Source organism: Artemia franciscana, chromosome 13, assembly GCF_032884065.1.
Source record: "Artemia franciscana chromosome 13, ASM3288406v1, whole genome shotgun sequence".
NCBI classification, from domain to species: Eukaryota; Metazoa; Arthropoda; class Branchiopoda; order Anostraca; family Artemiidae; genus Artemia; species Artemia franciscana.
Window position 1 is genome coordinate 24,545,721 of NC_088875.1, and position 21,742 is coordinate 24,567,462.

A 21,742-nucleotide genomic window follows, 5' to 3' on the forward strand; every position below is an offset into this window, starting at 1 on the left:
TAACTATGGAGTAAATTCCCTAGTGTCTTTTCCTTGAAGAAAATATGTAATAAATATTACGAACATGTAGAAACATTATGTCGCTCTTCTAGGCCACGGCCTCTGAGCTTCCACGTTTTTTGTTTTGTTTTTTTAAATTTAAATATTTCTCAGAAGCATTTATGAAAGAGATCCTCATGTGGAAAATGACTTTCAGAGAGTCACCGAGGCATGAAAATACCACTAATAAAAGGATGTTAAAGTAAAGCGCGGAACAAAAAAAGATATAGAAGTATATAAAAAGAACGTAAATATTAGAGAGAAAAAACATAGAGAAAGAATAAGTGGAAAAGTGTAATAAAACGGATTATTATAATAGTTACGTTGTTCTTCTTACATTCTCCTATTCTTCTATACAGTAACTCTTTAAATTGCATCTGCAATCCATTGAAGTTCACAAGATAAATCTAAGTCTGCTTCTGTTGGTGAAGTTTTGCTTCATTGTTAGAAAGTGAGAAAGATGACAGTTGGCTTTTGAATTGTTTTTTCAGGGAAAGTTACAAAGAGATTGAACGAAGAAGCTTATCATCCAAGAGCTGGACGGGCAAGTTCAAGAACATACCATTCGCATTGGGGACCAATCACAAAGGATATGGAAAGTTATTCAGAGGGCGTTCTTCAGAAGTTAGGAGGTAAGAAAATATAAAGAGGAAATACTGATTAGTAGTAATTCAAATTAAAAATTATAACAGTATAAGATCCACACGGTTCCAACACCTAGGTAAAAATATAGGAGTGGTTAAAATACCATATGTTCAATTTTACACCACTGTTTTTATCATTTTTCAGGGGGGTGAACCAAGTCAAGAAGAACAATAATAAGAATATTTGGAACTAGAAGTTGCCTTCGTTGGAGTAGTTAAAGTCATTAGCCTTGATGTGATTAAGAAATCGATTTTCGTAAAAATGAGTTGACTTTCTAGAAATCACTTGGCATTTGTAACCAAAATAACTACTGTGTTTCTCACGATTTCCATTTATGTAGTAAATGTTGAGAGCAGAATGACCAATGATATAACTATAAATATTCGGTTTGCTTTTGTTCTTATGTTGTAACATCAGTACTGGAATTTTGTTTGTAATGTGAGTTGTTCTTTTTTTTTCGTGTGTTTAGTTGTGTTTTTCCTTATGTTATTTTTTTAAATAATTTTTTTCGTTGTTTGTTGTTTTTTTCGGACTGAGAAAGGCTCCCAGACGTGGAGTCGAAATATTTTGAATGTCTTTTTTTATTAAAGTGGTTTTTTTCACTGCTTTGTTGAATTAAATCCCATTTTTTGCTTAATTTTACGTAAATAGAAAATCAGTGTGGTCTAAGAAACGATTCCCATTTGCTTGTTTCTTGTTTCATTTTTTCATTTCTTTTTTTTTATATGAAGAGCAAACCCACTTCTTCCCAGGTAGGTTTGTTGTAATGGTATAAATATACTCTCAATTTTGGTCATTCTCTGTGTTGAATTGAAAGGAGGTTAAGTAAAGTAGCAACATGCAGTCCTTTTTAATTTTTAGGATTGTATTTCTTTGACACATTAGCCTCTGGAAGAAACTTCGGAACTCCTATCCATTCTCCTTTCATACGTCTCTGTATTCGCATTTCATAATGTGGTCTATGAGTGTTCAGCTGGGGACTGTTTTATATTTATAATAAATTCCTTTTCTTTCCAGAAGGAGAAGCCTTCATGGGAATGATCGATTTACGCCCAAAACATAAACGCAGTGGAGCTTCCACTCGCAGTTATTCAATGAGCTTCGGATTGGGCAGTAGCTCTGAAGGAAGGAAGCATGTTTTTAATCTTCATGGTAAAGAGGGAAATACCGCCATGGTGAGAGTCAATTCTTCTCCTTGAAAAATAGTCGAAATTCATAAGACTGTTTTTTTTTAGATTTACGCTGTCTGATTCTAACAAAAGAAAGCAAATAAACATAAAAAGTCACTAACTTAACGGTGCTGTCAATATTAATTCCGTGTTTATTTAAGAGTCAGTGCTTTTTTGTAGTTAAAAAAAAACTCTTATACTACTAATCTTACATAGATAACTGTTCATGAATAGTAGCAACTTGCTTGTAAAATTACACATTTCACGTCCGATTGTATGATTGACTTTAATCTAAATTTTGATAATTTTTCTTCTGTGAAATCAAATTTATGGTTTCGTTGCGAGTTTAGGTCTCATGGAATCATGGAAACGAAGATTTAAATGAAGAAGTCCCTGCGGAAACTTGAAAATAGGAAGCTTTTGGTGCAAAGATGTATGTAAAGAGAAAGAAAAAACTTGAGCCGAATCGGGCAGCATAAAAGGGGGTTTCAGTGTCGCCCATTGAAACACACATTGAAACGCACATTTTGATAAGTTATTTTTTCCTTCGGCTATTATACTTCGGCGTGCATTACGAAAATAAATTTGAAATTACAGAATATAGGTCTTGATGCGTGGGGCATATATAATTCCAATTCTGTAGATAATGAAACATTCTTTTATTAAAGTCAATGTTCTCACGTTCCGCTTCTTCTGCATGCTCTGTTGTGCATGATTCGCTCAAAAAATAATTCACACGTTCGACATTTCTTAAAACCCCAAAGAATACTCATATCCAGCTTAAATTAAGGGAAGTTGAAAAACTGACTAAGTTTTTGATGTCTGGCCGGATAATTAGGGCCTAAGTGCTAGGCTTATTGGTGTTTAGTGTAGACGGAGTATCAATAATATAGAAAAGCTCTAGTTCAATTCAAATGCCAACAGCTACTTGCAGAAGTTAGACAAACCAATTACTTGATAGAGAAACTTAAAAATTGATTGAAAATCCCGAAAACTCATTAAAAAGTTGACTACTAATTTAGGATTGCTTATTTTTGTGGGGTAAGAACATATTGACTTTGAGGTAACTTGAATGACATTAATGAGCCCAAACTTTCTGAAGTTTTGAACTTTAACTGTTCTACGAAGGATATTTTACAAACCTTTTATTGAATATTTGAAGAGTGAATAGGTTCTGTTCCTAAAAGGTTCTGAAGCAGTATTTAGCCACTCAAGGATATCTATATAGCACCATACCGGGTTGAAACTTAACATATTGATTGAAAATAAACTTCGGGGATCACAAATATCAAAAAAGTTACAGCGTAATATGGGGTTAAGTCGCAAATTTAGATTCTTGCTTGATGCAGCATCATTTAAAGATAAAAATTTTAAAGCAGCTTTGAGGAAGGAAAGTGGAAATCAGTTTTCATCAGAAAGCGCTAATTCAAAGCTTTTTTAAGATTCAAAATCGAAAAGTCGCGTGTAAGTTTCTTGAAATCTTTTTGAATTTTTTTTTAGACGAAACTTTATTAAAAGTGCGAGTATGTCTTCCTTGATATGTCTTTTCGGGATTCGGACCTGATCTGATCTCTGTATGGGAGGGCCTCGCAATTTTTTTTGTGCCTTTTTGGGATCTAGATGTGATCTTACCTCTGTATGCCTTGCTCTGTGATCTTACCTCTTATGAGGGAGATGATAGATTCTTTTCATCCCGCCATCTACAAGAATTTTCCTGGAGTTCAATAAAACTTCATGGCAGGCAAAAGGTTATTCTCTAGTCTTTTAGGGGACCCAGGACCAAATTTAACTCTTTGGCAGAGAGGGTTCCCTAAATTTAACCTTTCGTGATATCTTCCAATAGAGATAGTCGGATATAAACCTAGATTAGTTAGGAGTAACAGTGGATGCCTTATTCAGGCCTTTTTTCTTCCATTAACTATTCAACCTCTGTGGAGAAGGAAGAGGGAGAGGTATCCCAAATTTTTGTAATCAACACATTTAAAAAAAAGGGACAAGGTATTCCAATAAAACTTAGTGGGAAGTCAGAGCTAAAATCAGGGTTTTGAATTTCTAAGGTCTTCATCTGATTTGATCTCTCTTTCCAGTGGGGAGGGAGAAGCAGGGATCACAAGCGTACTTGTGATGGATTTTTTCTCTTATCAGCTCCTGTGAATGTCTTTCAGAATAGCATAACATGCAGGTTTTGAAATTAATTTTTTCCAATATGTTTGAAGCATATTAAGTAGATGTTTCGTGTGAAATGTGAACAATCACAAGATTGCGAATGTGGTATGTAGAAGTGCCGATAGGAAAGCCCAGTTAAGCGCACAGGAAAACCCAGGCATAAGATACGGTCTGGCTCCTTTACGAACGGGAATCTGTGTTTCACTGACAATTTGAGGACTATTACTGGATTGAGGGATCTTTAAGATCTTTATGTAGTTGTTAAGACTCTGTGCATATTTCTTAGTAACATATTTTACTTATCTTCATGACCGTAAACCAACCGCTGGAGGGACGGTCTTCAGCAACAGGGAATTTTGATTGCAGTCTGAGGTTAACCAAAACACAGTCTTTACACTTAAAAAGATCCATAAAAACCGGCCCTTAGTGTAGGTCTATCTGTTGTATCATTATTTCGGGCACACAAAAATAAATTATTGTGTTGTTTAACTCTTAAGACTAACGAAAAACGTTAAACGGAACAGACAAGAATTCACTTGGGAATTAGAGTCGTGGTTATTGCTCCTGAGCTTTGAACCGTTGGTCACAGTTTCTGCAACGCTTCGTGAGGCATTTGCATTAAAGCTCCTGTCTTTAATTCTTTCAGGTTTGTGTTGATGGATCATTTAACTACCCACATACACCTGCTGTTCGTCGAGAAACTTTCTATGACATGGATTTGAAAACATCATGGAAACTTGATATTGGGTTTGGAGCCAGCTGCAAAGATTCAAGAGTTGAGATGACGGTAATGTTTTGTGATTTGTAAAAGACGAAAATCTTTGAAAATTGGCTGTACCCAAAATGTTGGCTTTTCCTTTTTTAGGGGGTACGGGGGGGGCATTACTTAGACTATTTCAGAATAACTTTAAATACCTTTTCAATAAGATTTGAAATGAATTAGGAGACTTAAAATCCCATTTGAGGGCTCACTGATATGTTGAATATATAGTTGTGATTTTCATTAGGATCGCTTGCCTTTTTTGGATGTTCCTCTTCTTTTTCAAAAATCAGGCAAATTACTTAATTAAACTTAAACTTAATGAACTTTAAATTTTTGGAATCAGCATGTAAAGCCCATTGTTATAATTTATTCAGTTTTTATCAAAGTTCCTTTTTTTATAGTTTCTGTTACTATTAGCTGGAGTCAAGTCCAGCTAATACTTACTATTAGCTAAAAGTCAAGATTCTATGACTTTTAAGGGATGTTTCTTCCTATTTTCGAAAATAAGGCAAATTTTCTGAGGCGCCTAACTTTTGATGGGTAGGACTAAACTTGATGAAGCTTATATATTTGAAATCAGCGTAAAAAATATAATTCTTTTGATGTATCTATTAGTATCAAAATTCCGTTTTTTAGAGTTTCGATTACTATTGAGCCGGGTTGCTCCTTACTTACAATTCTTTACCACGAACTGTTTGATACTCCTAAGTACTTAACCTTAGCATTCCTGGAGATAATAACCTCACCTAAAGCAAAACCCTGAATCCACGGATTATAATTCTCAGAATGACCACAAGAAATGATGACTTACTAAGATTTTCAACTAGTCTGTTTGCCTTTAGCCAAATTTGAATCGGACTTATGCCTTCTTTCTGTGTTGACATTAGGTGATTCTCAGACTTTGGGGGATGGGGTTGTGGGGTAAGAAGATTTCTGAGTTTATGCTGGGATATAGGATGGGGGACTGACATATTTTGCTCTTTGGTTTGAGTTTTGTGCTGAAATGTCTCGCAGGACTTAATATTTCTTCACTGTGAAGTGATGAGGTAATCAAAAGAAACTATCTGTACCCTTATTATCAAAAGAATATGTGTTTAATATCTCTGAAATAACTAAGAGACTAAGTAAGAGCTATCAGAGAGCGTTAGTGGAAGGAGTTATAAAGGGAACTTTGTATTTTGTCCTGGGGAAAGTGATGAGGGCATCAACAAAGTTCCCGTTTCTAATTCATCAAAAACCTTTATTAGGTGCTAACCCTGCGTTTCTTTCGTGGTAAAATATGCTCATTTGACTTTATTGTTCATTTTGGTTTATATACATTTCTGTTTCACTTATTCATCGAGAGCATTATTTGTTATTTTGTTTGATGCAATTATTCGTTTCAGTATTAACCGATGGAAAGGTGAAATATGTTTCGGATCATCAGAACCGTTAGATGTTCGTAAAATTTAACGTTTTAAACAAGAAATGCAAAATTTGTCTACTGTTTTTTTGAGCTCACAAAAATAAAATATTTTGTTTTGATACATTTAGCATTAAATAGTTACAATTGAACCGCCAACTCACCAATTTCATCAAGCAGTAGTTTCATCAGAGCGAAGGATGATTTCGAGTCTAATGCTGCTTCAGTATCATCAGCAACAGTTATTGCTAAATTATCATCATTATTCTACCAATTAGCGGGTTCATTTACATAATTTACATTACATAATCTTTTCTTGAGCGTGCCGTCGAGGATACTAGAACGAAGACCCAGATTGGTTACTCAAAAATTGTAGCTAATCCAGGCAAATATAATCATATTGCTCTTGGAAAGCTGTATTCTACTCTTTCACATCATTCTGTTCTTTACCTTTCTGGGCTTTATTCTATGCTTAGGAATAAGGATTTTAGTGATGTTCAGGTGGCCTATTTCCCTTTTTGTAATTAACTTCTTTATCTTCCTCTTTGGTTTAGGAATAGAAAAATAATAAATAAGTATCACTTCCCGAATATTACTGAAAAGCTCACTGGTTTACACAAAAAGATTTCGGAAACAGCGTATCGGCGTTTGTCACCTCACAATGGTTTAATTCGTTTGTTTCATTAATTTTATTTATTTAATGTTATTGTTTTTTCGAATCGAATTGGATTGAATCGAATCGGTTTTTTTTTGCACAATCTCTCGTAGTCATAAAACTAAATGGCGCTTGTGCTTACAAAAAAGAAGGATTAAATCAAACGACGAAAAAATCATAAACCAACAATTGCTATACTTTGATCAACAATTGATATACTTTGATTTGGTGATTTATTATTTTTTTTTGTTTAATGTTATTGTTGATTTTCGTTTGTATTTACTCCACTATTTATCTTTTGATTTAAGTGGGTATATATATATATATATATATATATATATATATATATATATATATATATATATATATATATATATATATATATATATATATATATATATATATATATATATATATATATATATATATTGTTTAGAATAAAAGGGCTGGGTAAATACCCTAATCTAACCCAATAAAACAATTATGCAGTTAAGATTTTATCAAGTCAAAGCTGTTTCGACAGTTTCCAGCTGTTTTTAGCTTATGTAATATAACACTTTGACGGGGAGAGTCGAACACTTAATTCATGTCTAGGATTGCTTCATTAAAATGCTGACCATCAAATACTGGGTTTGTGGGAGCACGTTTTTTTTTTACTTACTTGGTTCGTTGAAACTTTCATTTTGAAAAAAAGGATACACAGGGTGTAGAGAATTGGACGAATCGAATAAAATGACGAATATTCTTAGAGATAAACAATTATTGGTGAAAGACAATTTATTGTAGAAATTTAAAGCAGGTAACAGTTTTGCAATTGTGCATAACAGCAGAATACTGCAAAATAATATAAATTCAAAGTGCTTTCAAATTATTTTCTATTGCTACTGCTTGCATAACGAGTGAGAAAATAAACTTCTTATGTTCCTGTCATAGGAAATAATTCCCTTATAATAAATAGTATTTGAATAGTGTAGCTTCCAATCCCATGCTGTTTTGTGAGGGTGATTTTATCGTCATTATTGAAATTTTTGTCTGTCTAGGGCTATGGAGAGCGGTCCAAGGAGGCTAGTAGACATCAAAAGCAATCTCAGTTGTATAGAGAATGTGCCCGTCTCGAAGCAACTGGTCTTGGCGCAAACCCAGAATGTATAAAGCTCAGAAGGGAGGCAACCGCTCTTGATAAGTGTGTTATGGATATAAAGTATGAAAATGTAAGGGAAACAAGATTTTTTTTGTTTTTTGTTTTTTTTTTTAGAAATTTTGCCATTTAATTGAAAAATGTACAAGAAGAGCTACTGACACTTTCCCTCGTTCAAGATGGCGCCTCAATGCTCTTTCGAATTACTTTTTAATTATAAAAATCGTATGGAAGTAGCACCAAATGGTGTTGTTCGTGCAAAATGTGGGAGTTGCCAATTTGTATTTAACATTTTCAAGTTTGGGGTTAGGTCACTTTACGTCGTGACTTATAATGATATTAACAAACTGAAACCAGAAGTTTGCTCGTCCTCAGGTATGAAAGAAGAGAATCATAAGCTAAAACACGATATAGGTTTCCAGGTAATCAAGATAGAGAATAGACGTAATACAGATAGACAGTATTTATCTATGATAAGCATAGATTTTACCGTCTTTTTAGCATATTAATTAAAAAATCACTTCATGAAAACGAATTTTTTTCAAAGAAAAGCAAAGGCCATTTTAAACTTAAGATCATCAGATACAAACAACTGATAAAATTCATTCTCAAAACGACTAGAAATTACTATTAAAGAATAAATGAAACCCAAGATGAACAGAAATTAAATAAACAATCATAGCAATAAACCATACAACAAGTAATAATATAAATAAATAAATAAATCTTAAAGCGAGTAATGTTTAAATTGAATATGCAAATCAAGCTTAAAACGAAAAAAATATTTTGCTATTGAAGTATAAATGAAACCCAATACGAACAGAGGTTAAATAAACAATCAATGTAAACAAACATACAATACATACTAAAATAAATGAACAAATAAATATTAAAATGAGTGAAACTTAAATTGATTATGTAAATTAAGCTTGAAACAAACAAAAATTACTACAAACAAGAGCTTGGATATCGCCTCCTTCTCTCACTGTAAAAGCCTAAAAGCTACTGCTTCACTGGCGCTTTACTGAAAACTATACGTTTCTTGAACAGTCTTGGAAAGTATAAAAAATTAATATATAATAATGTTAATTTTTGAAAGATCCCTCAGTTTAAGGTTTAATTTTACTGTAATTTTATTTTCATTTTCAATGCTGCAAGAAGTGGGAAAAAAATATTTGTTATATAATTCGTTTTCAGTGAAGCGCCAAAGACGCAGTAGGCTTTAGGTTCTTAGAGGTAAGGAAGGGGCAGTATTCAAACTCTTGTTTGTAGTGAAACTGTATTCGTCTTGAACACTCTTAGAAAGAACTAATAAATTAAACTGAATATCTGATGTATAATGATATTAATTGCTGAAAGCTCATCAGTTCAAAATTTTACTGTAATTTTAATGTTTATTTTCAATATTAAGTACAAAAGAAAATATTTGTAATATAATTCGTTTTCAGTAAAGCGCCAATGACGTAGTAGGTTTTGGACTTTTTTATTCATTTATTTATTTGTATTATTACAAGATTTATTTATTCATTTATGTTATTGCTTGTTGTATGTTTTTTTGCTATGGTTGTACATTTGATTTCTGTTCGTCTTGGGTTTCATTTATTCTTTAATTGTAATTTCTGGTCGTTTTGAGTTGGAATTTAAACAGGTATTTGTATCGCCTGACCTTAAGTTTAAAATGGCCTTTACTTTTCTTTGAAAACTTTTTTCAGAATTTTTTTTTTAATTAATGTTTGTTCGTTTTTGATTGCAAAATGTTTCAAGTTTTAAAAAACTCCTTATTTCAAAAACAAAATTTTTTTTCAATATCAAATGTTTGTCAAAGTGTTAGAACTAGTATCAAAGTGACAATATCAAAGTAAAAATTAACAAAGTAAAGAAGGTATTAAAGTAAACAAGGTATCAAAGTAACTATAAGCAACTTGCATAACTTACAGCCTTTGCACCGCAAATTGAAGTTGCCACGTTAATCAATAAATCCAATATTGAAGTAAACGAAGTGTCAAAGTAACAATAAGTAAGATCCGTAACTCAGACCCATTTCCCCAGGGTTGGGGCGAGGGGTCCAACCCCGGAAGTGTAGTTATTTTGCCTTTGAACTTTTTGAATAAAAAGGTAATCTCAAAATCTTGACCGGATGCCCTTTGAAAAAAAGGCGGTGTGGGCTAGTTGCCCGTTGTTCACTTTTGACTCTTAAAAAAGAACCAGAATTTTCAATTTCCGATCAAATGAGCCCCCTCCAAAGTTAATATGGCCACCCCTTCCACAAAACCTTATACTCTAATAATGGGCAACTTATACAAGTTACAATCCTTGCCCCGAGGGCTATGGAGGATTTCTCAACCCCAAGTTATAGTAATTTGAATTTTGGACTATTAGAACAGCATCGCTATTTCTAAACTTTGACTAGATGCATTTGAGGAAAAATAAAAAATTGGGGGGGGGGCTTGTTACTTTTTGATAAATTTTGTTTCTTAAAAGGGGGATAATAAATTTCGATTTCCTGTCGAATGAACTTCCTCTAAAGTTTATACGACCATGCTTTCCATAGAAATTTTGTACGTTAACGATGGGCTGCTAGTATAACTTACAGCCCTTTCCCCAGGGCTGGGGGGATTCAAACCCAGAACCATAGCTTTTTGACATTTAGATGATTTGGAACAAAACAGCTTGCATAACTTACAATCCTTGACCTGGGGGAAGTGGGGGGTTTTGTCAACCCCCTTATCATAATTATTTTAATTACTTCACCTTTTGACTATTTTGGACATAATGGCCATCTCAAATTTTGACTGACTGCATTTGATGATAAGAAGGCGTGAAAGGGGGGGGGGACTTGGCAGGCACGTTGGCAGGAATGTGCTTTTGGGGGGGGCACATCCTTCTAATTCTTATTGTATGAGAAGTAATAGAAAATTATGGAAAATAAAAAAATTCACGCCTGTCCCCGGACCCTGGGGGGTTGTGTCGATCCTGGAGTTTTAATATCTGATGTTTGAACTATTTATAACAAAATGGTCATCTCAAGTTTTTTTTTCGGATGGGTTTGGGGAAAAAAGACATGGAGTGGGGAGGGGCTAGTTGCCCTCTGATCTCTTTTTGCTCTGAAAAGTGAACTAGAACTTTTAATTTCCAATCAAATTTGCCCCCAGGACATAACTTAATACGCCTGCCCTCGGGCCCTGGCGGGTTGAGTCAACATTGGGTTCTTCGTTGTCTGACCTTTGAACTATTTTTGACAAAATGGCTGTTTCAAAACTTTTATCTGATGTATTTCGGGAAAAAAGGGCGTGGGGGAGGAGGATTACTGGCCTCCGATCACTTTTGACTCTTAAAAACTGAACTAGGACTTTCACTTTCCTATCAAATGAGCCTTCTATGAAGTTTGTATGAGCATCCCTTCCATAATAACCATATATGCCCCCAGGGCATAACTTACAACGCCTACCCCCGGGGGGTCGTGTCGACACCAGAGTTTTTGTTATTTATCATTTTAACTATTTTTAACAAAACGGCTCTCTCAACATTTTTATCTGATGCATTCGGGGAAAAAAGGGCGTGGAGGGGGGATGGCTAGTTGTCCTCCGATCTCTTTTGACTCTTAAAAAGTGAACTAGAACTTTCAATTTCTAAACAAATGAGCCCTCTCTGAAGTTTACACGAGTATCCCCTCCATAAGAGCCATATATATCAAAAGGACATAACTGCAACGCCTGCCCAAGGGCCCTGGAGGGGGGGAGGTGTATTGACACAGGAAATTTTATCTGACCCTTGAATCATTTTTAAGAAAATGGATATCTCAAAATTTTTATCTGATGCATTTGGGGGATAAAAGGGCGTGGGGGGAGGTAGCTGCCCTTTGACCATTTTTGACTCTGAAAAAGTGAACTGTAACTTTCAATCAAATGAGCTCTCTCCGAATTTTATACGAGCATCTCTTCCATAAGATTTATACATACCCCCAGGGCATAGCTTAAAACACCTAACCCCGGGCCCTGGATGCTGTGTTGACACCGGAGTTAGCTGCCCTCCGATCACTTTTGACTCTTAAAAAGTGAGCTAGAATTTTCTATTTCCAATCAAATGAGCCCTCCCTGATGTTTATACGAGCATCCCTTCTGTAAGAACGTTATATTCCCCCAGGGCACAACTTACAACGCCTGCTCCCTAACCCGGGGTGGTTGGTTTGCTGATCTTTAAACTATTTTTAACAGGCATGGGGGGCTAGTTGCCCTCTTATATCTTTTGACTCTGAAAAAGTGAGCTAGAACTTTTAATTTACAATCAAATGAGCCCTCTGTGAAATTTATGCAAGCAGTCCTTCTATAGGAACCATATTTTCCCCCAGAGCATAAATTACAACGCCCGCCCCTGGGTTCTCCGGGGATGTGTTGACCCTGGAGTTTTTGTTGCATGATCTTTGAACTATTTTTAACAAAATGGCTACCTCAAAATTTTCATCGGGTGCATTTGGGAGAAAGGGACATCCTATCACTTTTGATTCTTAAAAAGGGCACTAGAACTCTCAGTTTTTAATTGAATGAGCCCCCTTTGAAGTGTATACGACGGCCCTTTCCATATGAAGTGCCTCTGGAAAAAAAAAAATCAGAGCCGTATGGCCTTTACTATAGGCAGCGCTGTAGTGTTGCCTCTGATTTTTCGATATATGTTGTGTAAATAGTTTCCTAATACATCTTTTTATGTTCTAACTGTATAATACTATCACAGTTTTCACTTCAAATATTTTGGAATTAATGATAGTTGTAAATTCAGGCTTATTTATTCTCAAATCTAGCTCTGATAGGCCAAAATTCGTTACATTACAAATTGTGCTACAACCTATATTTTTGCAATTTTAAGGACGTTACTCTGTTCTTATTTTAATTTTTTAAAAAAATGTCAAAAATTTCCAAATAATTGGGAGTGGGATGAACATATATATTTTATATATCTTATATAGGCTTTAAGTTGACTTTTTATTTAAGTACAAGTCCCACCAGTAGCTCATCACCTGTTTCTTACCAAGTGTTTCCTTTCTTTATGTGGTTTTGATTTTATTTTTTATTTTTTATTGTTTATATTTGGTGTAGAACATCTGACAAAATTAATATTGTCTATTTTATACCCAACTTTATAATCTCAGCTATTCTTTGGGGTCCATAAAACGTAATTAAATGAAACGGTCAAACCGCCCAAAGAGCCTAAACCTTAACTTGCATTGGTTGAAAGTAAAGGTGCACAAAATCCAAAGCCTAATGCAAACTTTGGATAAGCTATTGACTTAATCCATGCGCTGTATGAAGTTTACAATGCTAACACCCGGGTTTTTGCAACATTTCTTAAATATAATACCCCAATCTTCTTCATTTATAGACAATCGTTTTTTATCAATTAAAGTGAAAAGAAAAAAAGTTACCAGTGTGTTCGTTAGGAATGTCCCATTCTTTACATCTAGAAACATGTCTTCCACTCTGAAGAAAAAGTTGTGCCTCAAGCGGACGATTTCAGGAGAAATCTTTAACGCTCGTCTAATTGTGGAATAAGTTGAAATTTTTAATCAAGACAAAAAACTAAATAAAAAACAAAATTAGATACAATTATCCCATGTTGGTACTCATCAGTCAATAACATAAAGCAAACTAACATAAAAATAAATAAGGTGTTAAAAATTGCAATGCAAAATTGATAGAAAAAGTAAAAACTACAGAAGGAAATTAACAAAAGTGCAGTGGTTTCGTTATTCAAGGGAAAAAATAGCACAAAAGTTTTCGTAATTATTCATGTATTCTAGATTCCTCCCTACTATATGAACCGTTCAATGCAAATTGATGACATGATTCGTATGTCAATGTTCAAGTACGCTTCTCATAATCCGATTGGTGTCAATAACCCTAAAGGCTTAGTTCACATTGAGCTGGAAACAATACCCCACACGAACCTGGCAAATTTGAAAATGTTCAAGCCAAGTTCCAACACCTTCTTCACTGGTATTCAAACACCAACTTTTCTCCGGAGCACACTACCTTTGAATGCTAGATTTGGACCAGCTTATACAGTAATGCATCCTGAAGGTTAGTTCTGCTGAATTGTATCCTACCTTGATATTAATAGATGCTATAAATGACTCTTAAGACTTAATTTATCACCAGTTTTAACTTTTGAATAACTTAAATTTTTATAGTATAAAGTTTCTCTTTTTAAAGAAGGAAAAAACAGCATACTTTTGGGCAAGAATGGTCAAATTTTTAAGTGTACGGGTGGTATTCAGGGTTGAATTCAATAGGATGTTCTTAAAGAAAAACTATTAATGTAAGTTAGTTAATGTTTTAGTAAGAAACTGTGAAAGAAAGTAGTCCTTTTGTGGGTTATCTACCGCCCTTGATCTTGATTATGATCTAGAGTGAAGACTTTGAACTTGTGGAAGTTTGCTTATCTTTGGTGCTATGCCCCTTTTTAGTTTTCTTTTTTTTTGTAAAGCTAGATACATGACCATTTCTAACCAATCAAGCTGCATTTTTAATAGCCAATCACCATGGGTTCTCTTAAAGTTGGTGTCGCAAAAGAATATATAATTGTTCCCTCAATGATTTTTGTCTTGAATTTTTTTTTTTCATTCGTTTCAATAGGATTGTAAAAATTGTCTTATTAAGTAAAAAAAAAGTAAAAATAAAAATAAGCCGCGAGCTATGGAAGACATTCCAGATTAACAGTATGGAGGGGATAGATAACTTAATTTGTTTTCAGTGCCATTTTTTGGGGGGCCGCTCACCTACTCAACTATCCTAACAACATATCTCAATTAGTAACAATAAAGCTTAAATTGAATGCTTGAGTTAACTTTAAATTTGTTACCTTCGTTTGGATAAACCTTGTTTAAACTTGTTATAATATACCAATCATCTGGGCTTTATATACATTACCCTGAGGTCTTCCCACACTGTTATTAAATAAGGTGACAGTGATGTCTGTCCGCAAAATACATCAGAATTAGGTAAAAGCCATGATTATATTTTTGAACCAGGAACTCTTCCCTCCCCCAACCCGACAACTTAATGAAGAGTCACCTTCAAAAGAAAAAAAAACGCCAAAGTCATTCTCACTCCAATTCAATGCCAAGCATAATTTTTTCTTTTTTTATTTCGTCCTTTGCTTCTGATGTTAACATGGGTGCAGAGTTTTCAACGTTTTTTTCTGTTTTGATATATTTTTCTTTGCGTTCGGTTTTACCTAATTTTATCGCTTTAGGTTCTTCTTCTTCTTAAAAATAAGAAGAATTCTAAATTCTTCTTTGTCTTCTCCTTCTTCTTCCTCTTAAATTTTCTCCTTCTTATATCGATTAAAATTTTTCAGACCGACCTTTATTTTTATTTTATGTGTGAGTTTTGCAGCTTTTATTCCGTGTTGTAATAATATTTGTGACGATAAATTCAATTCTTGCCGTGTTTGCTTATGATAGCTATTTTATGAATAAAACTTCTATCTTACCGCTTCTTCAGTTCTGCTGACGGGAGATTTTCCAGGGATATCTGAATGAAGCAGCCTAATATTGTCCAAGCGTTTTATTTCTATTGACTGCGTCCCTTGATATCAGGGAGGACCCAATACTACATATGACGAAGGCCGACCTTGTTCATCTGTGCCATATAATACCATCAATGTCATCTAGTGCTTAAAGTTTTATCGGTCAAAGATTGTTACTTAGTTCTACCACGCGATTCAAAAAAAAAATCTATCCAATTTTTTTTATGATTTTATGGTTCTGAACATAGACAATATGTCTTAATAGATTTACTATAGAGCTGTTCAAATTACTGAATAGGCTGAGCTTTAACTGAACAAGAAAACGATCGTTCTGTAGTTTAAGTGTTATGCTCATTTTTGATTAATAATCCTAATCTTAAGAGAATTTCCAAATGAATGAAGATCTTTGAAACTTCGAGCTTCATCCTAAAACAAACAGTAAATCTAGGGCTTTGACGCTTAATATTTCAAAAATTTTAGATAATGGAGCAAATTACTTTACAGATAAGATATTTATTTCAAAAACTTATATCACAGGCCCCGAACGGTCGAGTCTGAATTTCGGAATCACAATATCATTAAAAAACATGAAAACTGGAAACCTGGCAAAGAATGCCAAAACTGAAATGAAAAAAAAAATCAGGATAAGATCATTCGTTAGTGAAATTAAACTGGGAAGTGTCAGTTAAAAACTTAAAAAGATAAACATTGATCAAACTAAACTAAAGAAGTATACAAAGTATACGACGTTACAAAGAGCGGGAGGAAAAAACAAACGGAAAAAATTCAAAATCTTGGCAGCATCAGTAGCCAATAATAAAAGAGAGAAACTAGCAGGATATTTTGTTTATTTTTTCTACAGAAGGACTTGGAAGAAGAAAAAACATGCTGTGAACTATACTTCTTACCTGAGAATACAGATGAAGCATACAAATTTCAGTCAACGGGACTGAAAATATTTTCAACTCGATGATTTTGAAAACCTTAATTTAAATTGGTTGAAAACGACCAAGTAAAATAAGCGCAGACGCAACCGAAGGAAGATGTCGTGGCTTATGTGGTATCTGACTGATTTTATACTGTATAAACAGTGCGTGTCGTTATGTGTCTTATACTATTAAAATTAATAATAGGAAGGGAAAATTAGTCGTGACGAGACTCTATGGTGACAACAAGAAGACCTGGCGTGTCTAAAAGGGCTCTAAGTTTTTGGCTACCTCTATAGGCGTGCGAAGGGGCGCAGGGGCGCAGGGGGGCAGCTGCCTCCCTTAGAATTTCAGATTTGCACTAAATATGGCTGAACAAGCATATGGTTGAAAAAGTAGTTGAAAAAGTTAGATGGTTAAAAAAGCAGTTTATAAAAGGTAGATGGTTTAAAAAGCCGGAAATAAACAGCTGGAATGACAGAATATAAGTCAAACAAGAAGCAATTATCCATAGCGTCTTGGAAAGATTTAGTTCTAATCCAAGAAGATTAATGCTGAACCTTATTGATGATTTATGATTTTGGGCGATTACTTATTAATAAAGATTCCATAGGTATTATAGAAATTGCTGGCAATGTAAGGTTTTGCGAACTGCCAATATAATTTCAGCTTCCCCCAACCGCCCTTCATGGCAGAATTGGCTGCCCCCTCCCCTAGAGAAGAAGCTACGTACGCCCATGGCTACCTCCCATTTCATTTTGATCTGGTATTTTCACCCTTTTTCCTTTTTTTTAGGTGCCCCTGTTTGCTTGATAGATAGAAAGCATGTAACTACGTTTGACAAAGTCAACTACAATGCTTCCCTCTCATCCTGTAACCATGTTTTAGCGAAAGATTGCTCTGGACGGTATAAGATTGCTGTCCTAGGGAGGGAAGAAGAAGGTTCTAAGGTAATTTTCCCTATTGTATAATGAGCACACTTGTTTCTAATTTGTTTCTTTTTTCCAGAATATAACACTTGTTTTTCCGCATTGATGAATGATTTTAAGGAGTGCACTTCGTAAAATATTGTAAGAATAACGTCTTAGTGCTGAATTCTCTTGTTATTTTTTTCCTTTGTATTAGTTTTTTTTATCAACGCCACGTGTTCTCTTTGATTCAAACAGTAATTAACTGTAGTTTAGCTTGCATGAATAATATGTTGATGAGTGTTCTGCCCATACTGTTTGAGAATATAAGTATAAGTTTTTTTTTTAGAGAAAGGACAAAAAAAAAACGAAAAACGAGCAGGCTGTTAAATATAAAGTAACTAGTTGAAAAAATACAAAAATTTTCGCATTTCGTTATCTGCTGAACCCCCCCCCCCCCCTTTTCAGCAGATTCCTTCTGAATGAATTCCTGGAATTTTCTTCCCGGAGTAAGTAGGGAAGAACTATTGAAAGTTTGTTTCACCAATATATGATTGTGAGAATAGAAATTGCACGTACAAATATTCTGAGTGCACCTAGGGAATTCTTTTTCACCAAAGCAAACAAAAGCCAAAGGAGATATTTTATATAGCGGTCAAATTGTTCATTGTAATGGCCTGTGAGTAAAGAGAAATTGAAAACGAAACTCTGACAAAGATTAATTCTAGTAACATTCTACACAGTACAACAGTAGAATTTGCTTCTTATGCTGATTGCAAACAAATAATATTCGCTAACCTTATATTACCCTTCAAAAAACAAAATTTAGGGATGTTAGTATGTTTTAAGGATTCTATGCTGTTTCTTTGTTTTTTTGTTGTTGGTTGTTTTTTTAATTGTAGGGAACCATGCAATTATTTGTCGAAATAAGTTTTGAAAAGATTCATTGGAATAGAAATTTGAACTTAAAGTGCTTTTTTTTGTTTTTAGAAGAAATCGCTCCACACAGAACGTCGATTTCTGTCACAGTGTCTCAAAAACAACAAGTTTTTCCTGTGTAAGGCCAAAATGCTGAATAGAGCCAAGGCTCATAACTGTCATACAATTGTTTAAATATAACCTACCATTTTCGGAAGCTATATTCCGCTGGTGTCTTCCCCTTAGATATATAATGAAAAGAGTCTTTTCTTGCAAAAGTAAAAATCAATGTTAGTTCTGAAAATAAACATAAATTATCATCCTTTGTGAAGGGGCTACCACCTCTTTGAGAAAGTTTGATTAGGGTCCCTCTAAATATTTTAGATTGGATAATAAATTCCGACAGATGGTAATCGAAAATCTTTATTTACCAATTGCCTCTCAGAGCACATGAATTGGAATTTTTATTGTTTAGAGCAAATGTAAAGCAATCTGACAGAAATTTAAACTTTTCTTCACATTGGTTTTAGGTTCGAGAACTCATTGTTGAAATGAGAAAAAAGCTTTAGTATAAACAGCGGGGATTGAGATGGATGATAGTTCCCTCCTCCTGTCTCGCAAAATATAAGCTAATTTCAGTGTTGACGTCGCTCTTTACTTTTGTTCCAAAAACCACTGTTTTTCTTATTCCTTTTAGTTTTTACCATTATATTAAGAGTTTTCTTATCATTTTGCCACGAAATTGTAGTGTGTTTTTCGATGAAAAATTCTCCTTGGATATACTATTGCAAAAGTTTTGACGGATAGGCAACTATAGTGTGTGATCAATGGTGAAGAAACAAAACCACATTGTTGCTCCAGCAACACCTTTGTTGAAAATTCAACCAAAGGCTGCTGCAACACTTCGCGCTGCTCAAACAATTTAATGGCAATTTTATTGATCAACAAATTCTTTGTTATTTTCCATTGTGATCAGAAAGTTATCTTGAAGCAGTTTTAGGGAATTATAAGCTAATTCTGTTCTTTCTTTGTAGGATTTGAAAGCTATCGAGCGTGTTCTGAAGAAATGAAATGTAGTGAAAGCTTCCAACTCTGTGTGATGTAATTTTGTTATTAGTTATTGCTGCTGCTATCTTTCATAAATTTGATTCAACATCCCTAATTTCAATTTTAGGTCGTAACTATCCTTGCCAGTACAGAGTGGATGGAACTGAATCCTTCTAAGGGAACAATTATTGTCAATGATGAGTCCGTCCATTTATCAACCAATCCCTTGGTGCTTGAAACTGAAAATAATCAATTATTTGCAAGAGCATTTAAAACCGAAGATGATTTCATTGTAGTGGAACTTCAACCATTCGGGATGACTGTGAAATTGAATCCTTCAGAGATAGTGATTTTGGTAAGATTGAATTTTCTAATTTTTGTTTCTAAGAAAATCTTGATTTTAGTGCTTAAAACATGTGCACACTAGAATTTGGATACCATGGATTATTGCTAATTGTTATCAGTTAATTGTAGGTAAATAACTATTCGTCGATATTTTAGCCTGAGAATAATGAAAACTGATAAAATAAACAATTTCAGTCGATAAAAAAAGTTCAAATAGGAATAAATACTTTTATAAGACAGTGATAATTCACAAAAAAAATACTGGATATTTTGGTCACTGCACATGTGGCTTTTGTGAATTATCACTGTCCAGTAATAGGGTTTATCACCACTCGAACTTTTATTTATCGCCATAGAAAGGCATTTTGGTCTTCGAAATTAGCTACGGTAATTTTAGTTTAGTTGTTTTCGTATTGTCGACAAGGGCTACATATTTTCTAACATTCAGAATTGCGGGGGGAAATATTGCGGGTAATTGATCCTAGTCTTTTTCTACCACCGACTATTAGCGTATAAGTTTAATGCTTTAAAGGAATACTTTATATTCACAATCTGTTCGGTTTTTGAACTTATCATTAAAACTATTAATTTAAATGTAATAACCACGTATCTGTCAGATTAACACTTTTAGCTACTGTATTTCTGAACAGAAAGAATTAGTAACATCGAATATCGTTTTTTTTTCTGCGTTTGGACTTTTTTTCTTCCATGGATGAGTAAAATATCGCTGAATTTTTGCTCAGACTTTTCGTTCTATTTATTTTCAATATCTTGAAAATAAGGATTAAACAACTGTCAAGGACTTGAGTTCTCGAACATGAATTCGTCCTAGACATCCTTGGACTAATAGTCAAGCATATTTAACATTTTTGGCTGATTGATTGAAGCATAATCAACCAATATGTTGCTTTTTCATTCACAACTAAACATTATATGTTATGGCAAAAGGTGTCATATACTTCGAAGAAGCTATGAATCAACTTTTCTTTTCATGCCAGCCCTCGACAGTGCACAAGGGTCGTACATGTGGAATGTGTGGTTACTATGATAACTTAAAAGACGCTGAGTTCCGTGGTCCAACTGGCTGCACACTATCATCTGGATTACTTATGGCTGAAGCATATAAGCTACAAAGGCCAATTGGTATATCTAAAAGTAAGTATTTATTCAGTATATGTCTGTTTCGTGATTTATTTTAAGTGCCATCCTCTTGACAAAAGATTTTCACTGAGAAATAACATAGATTGGTCACTTAACAGAGAGCAAACCTCTCCAATAATTGAAAATAGGTTATAGGTTTATGCTAAACAGGGCTTTTAAGCATCATTTTTGGACGGGAAAAGAATACTGTGTATAAGAATACTGTGTTTGCTGAGAAATAAGATAGATTGGTCACTTAGCAGAGAGCAAACCTCACCAATATTTGAAAATATGGTATAGGCCTATGCTAAACAGAGATTTTAAGCATCATTTTTTGGACGCGAAAAGAATACTGTGTATAAGAATACTGTTTTCGCTGAGAAATAAGATAGATTGGTCTCTTAACAGAGAGCAAACCTCACCAATATTTGAAAATAGGGTATAGGCCTATGCTAAACAGGGATTTTAAGCATCATTTTTGGACACGAAGAGAATACTGTTTTCGCTGAGAAATAAGATAGATTTGTCACTTAACAGAGAGCAAACCTCTCCAATAATTGAAAATAGGTTATAGGTTTATGCTAAACAGGGCTTTTAAGCATCATTTTTGGACGGGAAAAGAATACTGTGTATAAGGATACTATTTTCACTGAGAAATAAGATAGATTGGTCACTTAACAGAGAGCAAACCTCACCAATATTTCAAAATAGGGTATAGGCCTATGCTAAACAGGGCTTTTAAGCGTCATTTTTGGACGCGATAAGAATACTGTGTATAAGAATACTGTTTTCACTGAGAAATAAGATAGATTGGTCACTTAACAGAGAGCAAACCTCACCAATATTTGAAAATAGGGTATAGGCCTATGCTAAACAGGGCTTTTAAGCATCATTTTTGGACGCAAAAAGAATACTGTGTATGAGAATACTGTTTTTGCTGAGAAATAAGATAGATTGGTC

At 34.1% G+C, this 21,742-nt stretch overlaps 1 protein-coding gene across 2 annotated transcripts in view; it reads left to right on the forward strand.

Moving 5' to 3' along the window:
• LOC136034696 (uncharacterized) overlaps positions 1 to 21,742 on the forward strand; it is a 131,002-nt gene that overhangs the window by 94,475 nt on the left and 14,785 nt on the right. For both annotated transcript variants that reach the window (XM_065716030.1, XM_065716031.1), the window contains exons 24-31: positions 531 to 671; positions 1,702 to 1,859; positions 4,666 to 4,806; positions 7,880 to 8,050; positions 13,769 to 14,048; positions 17,220 to 17,374; positions 19,425 to 19,652; positions 20,641 to 20,797. In XM_065716030.1, coding sequence (XP_065572102.1) covers positions 531 to 671; positions 1,702 to 1,859; positions 4,666 to 4,806; positions 7,880 to 8,050; positions 13,769 to 14,048; positions 17,220 to 17,374; positions 19,425 to 19,652; positions 20,641 to 20,797 — 1,431 coding nt within the window. The remainder of the gene's footprint in view (positions 1 to 530; positions 672 to 1,701; positions 1,860 to 4,665; positions 4,807 to 7,879; positions 8,051 to 13,768; positions 14,049 to 17,219; positions 17,375 to 19,424; positions 19,653 to 20,640; positions 20,798 to 21,742) is intronic.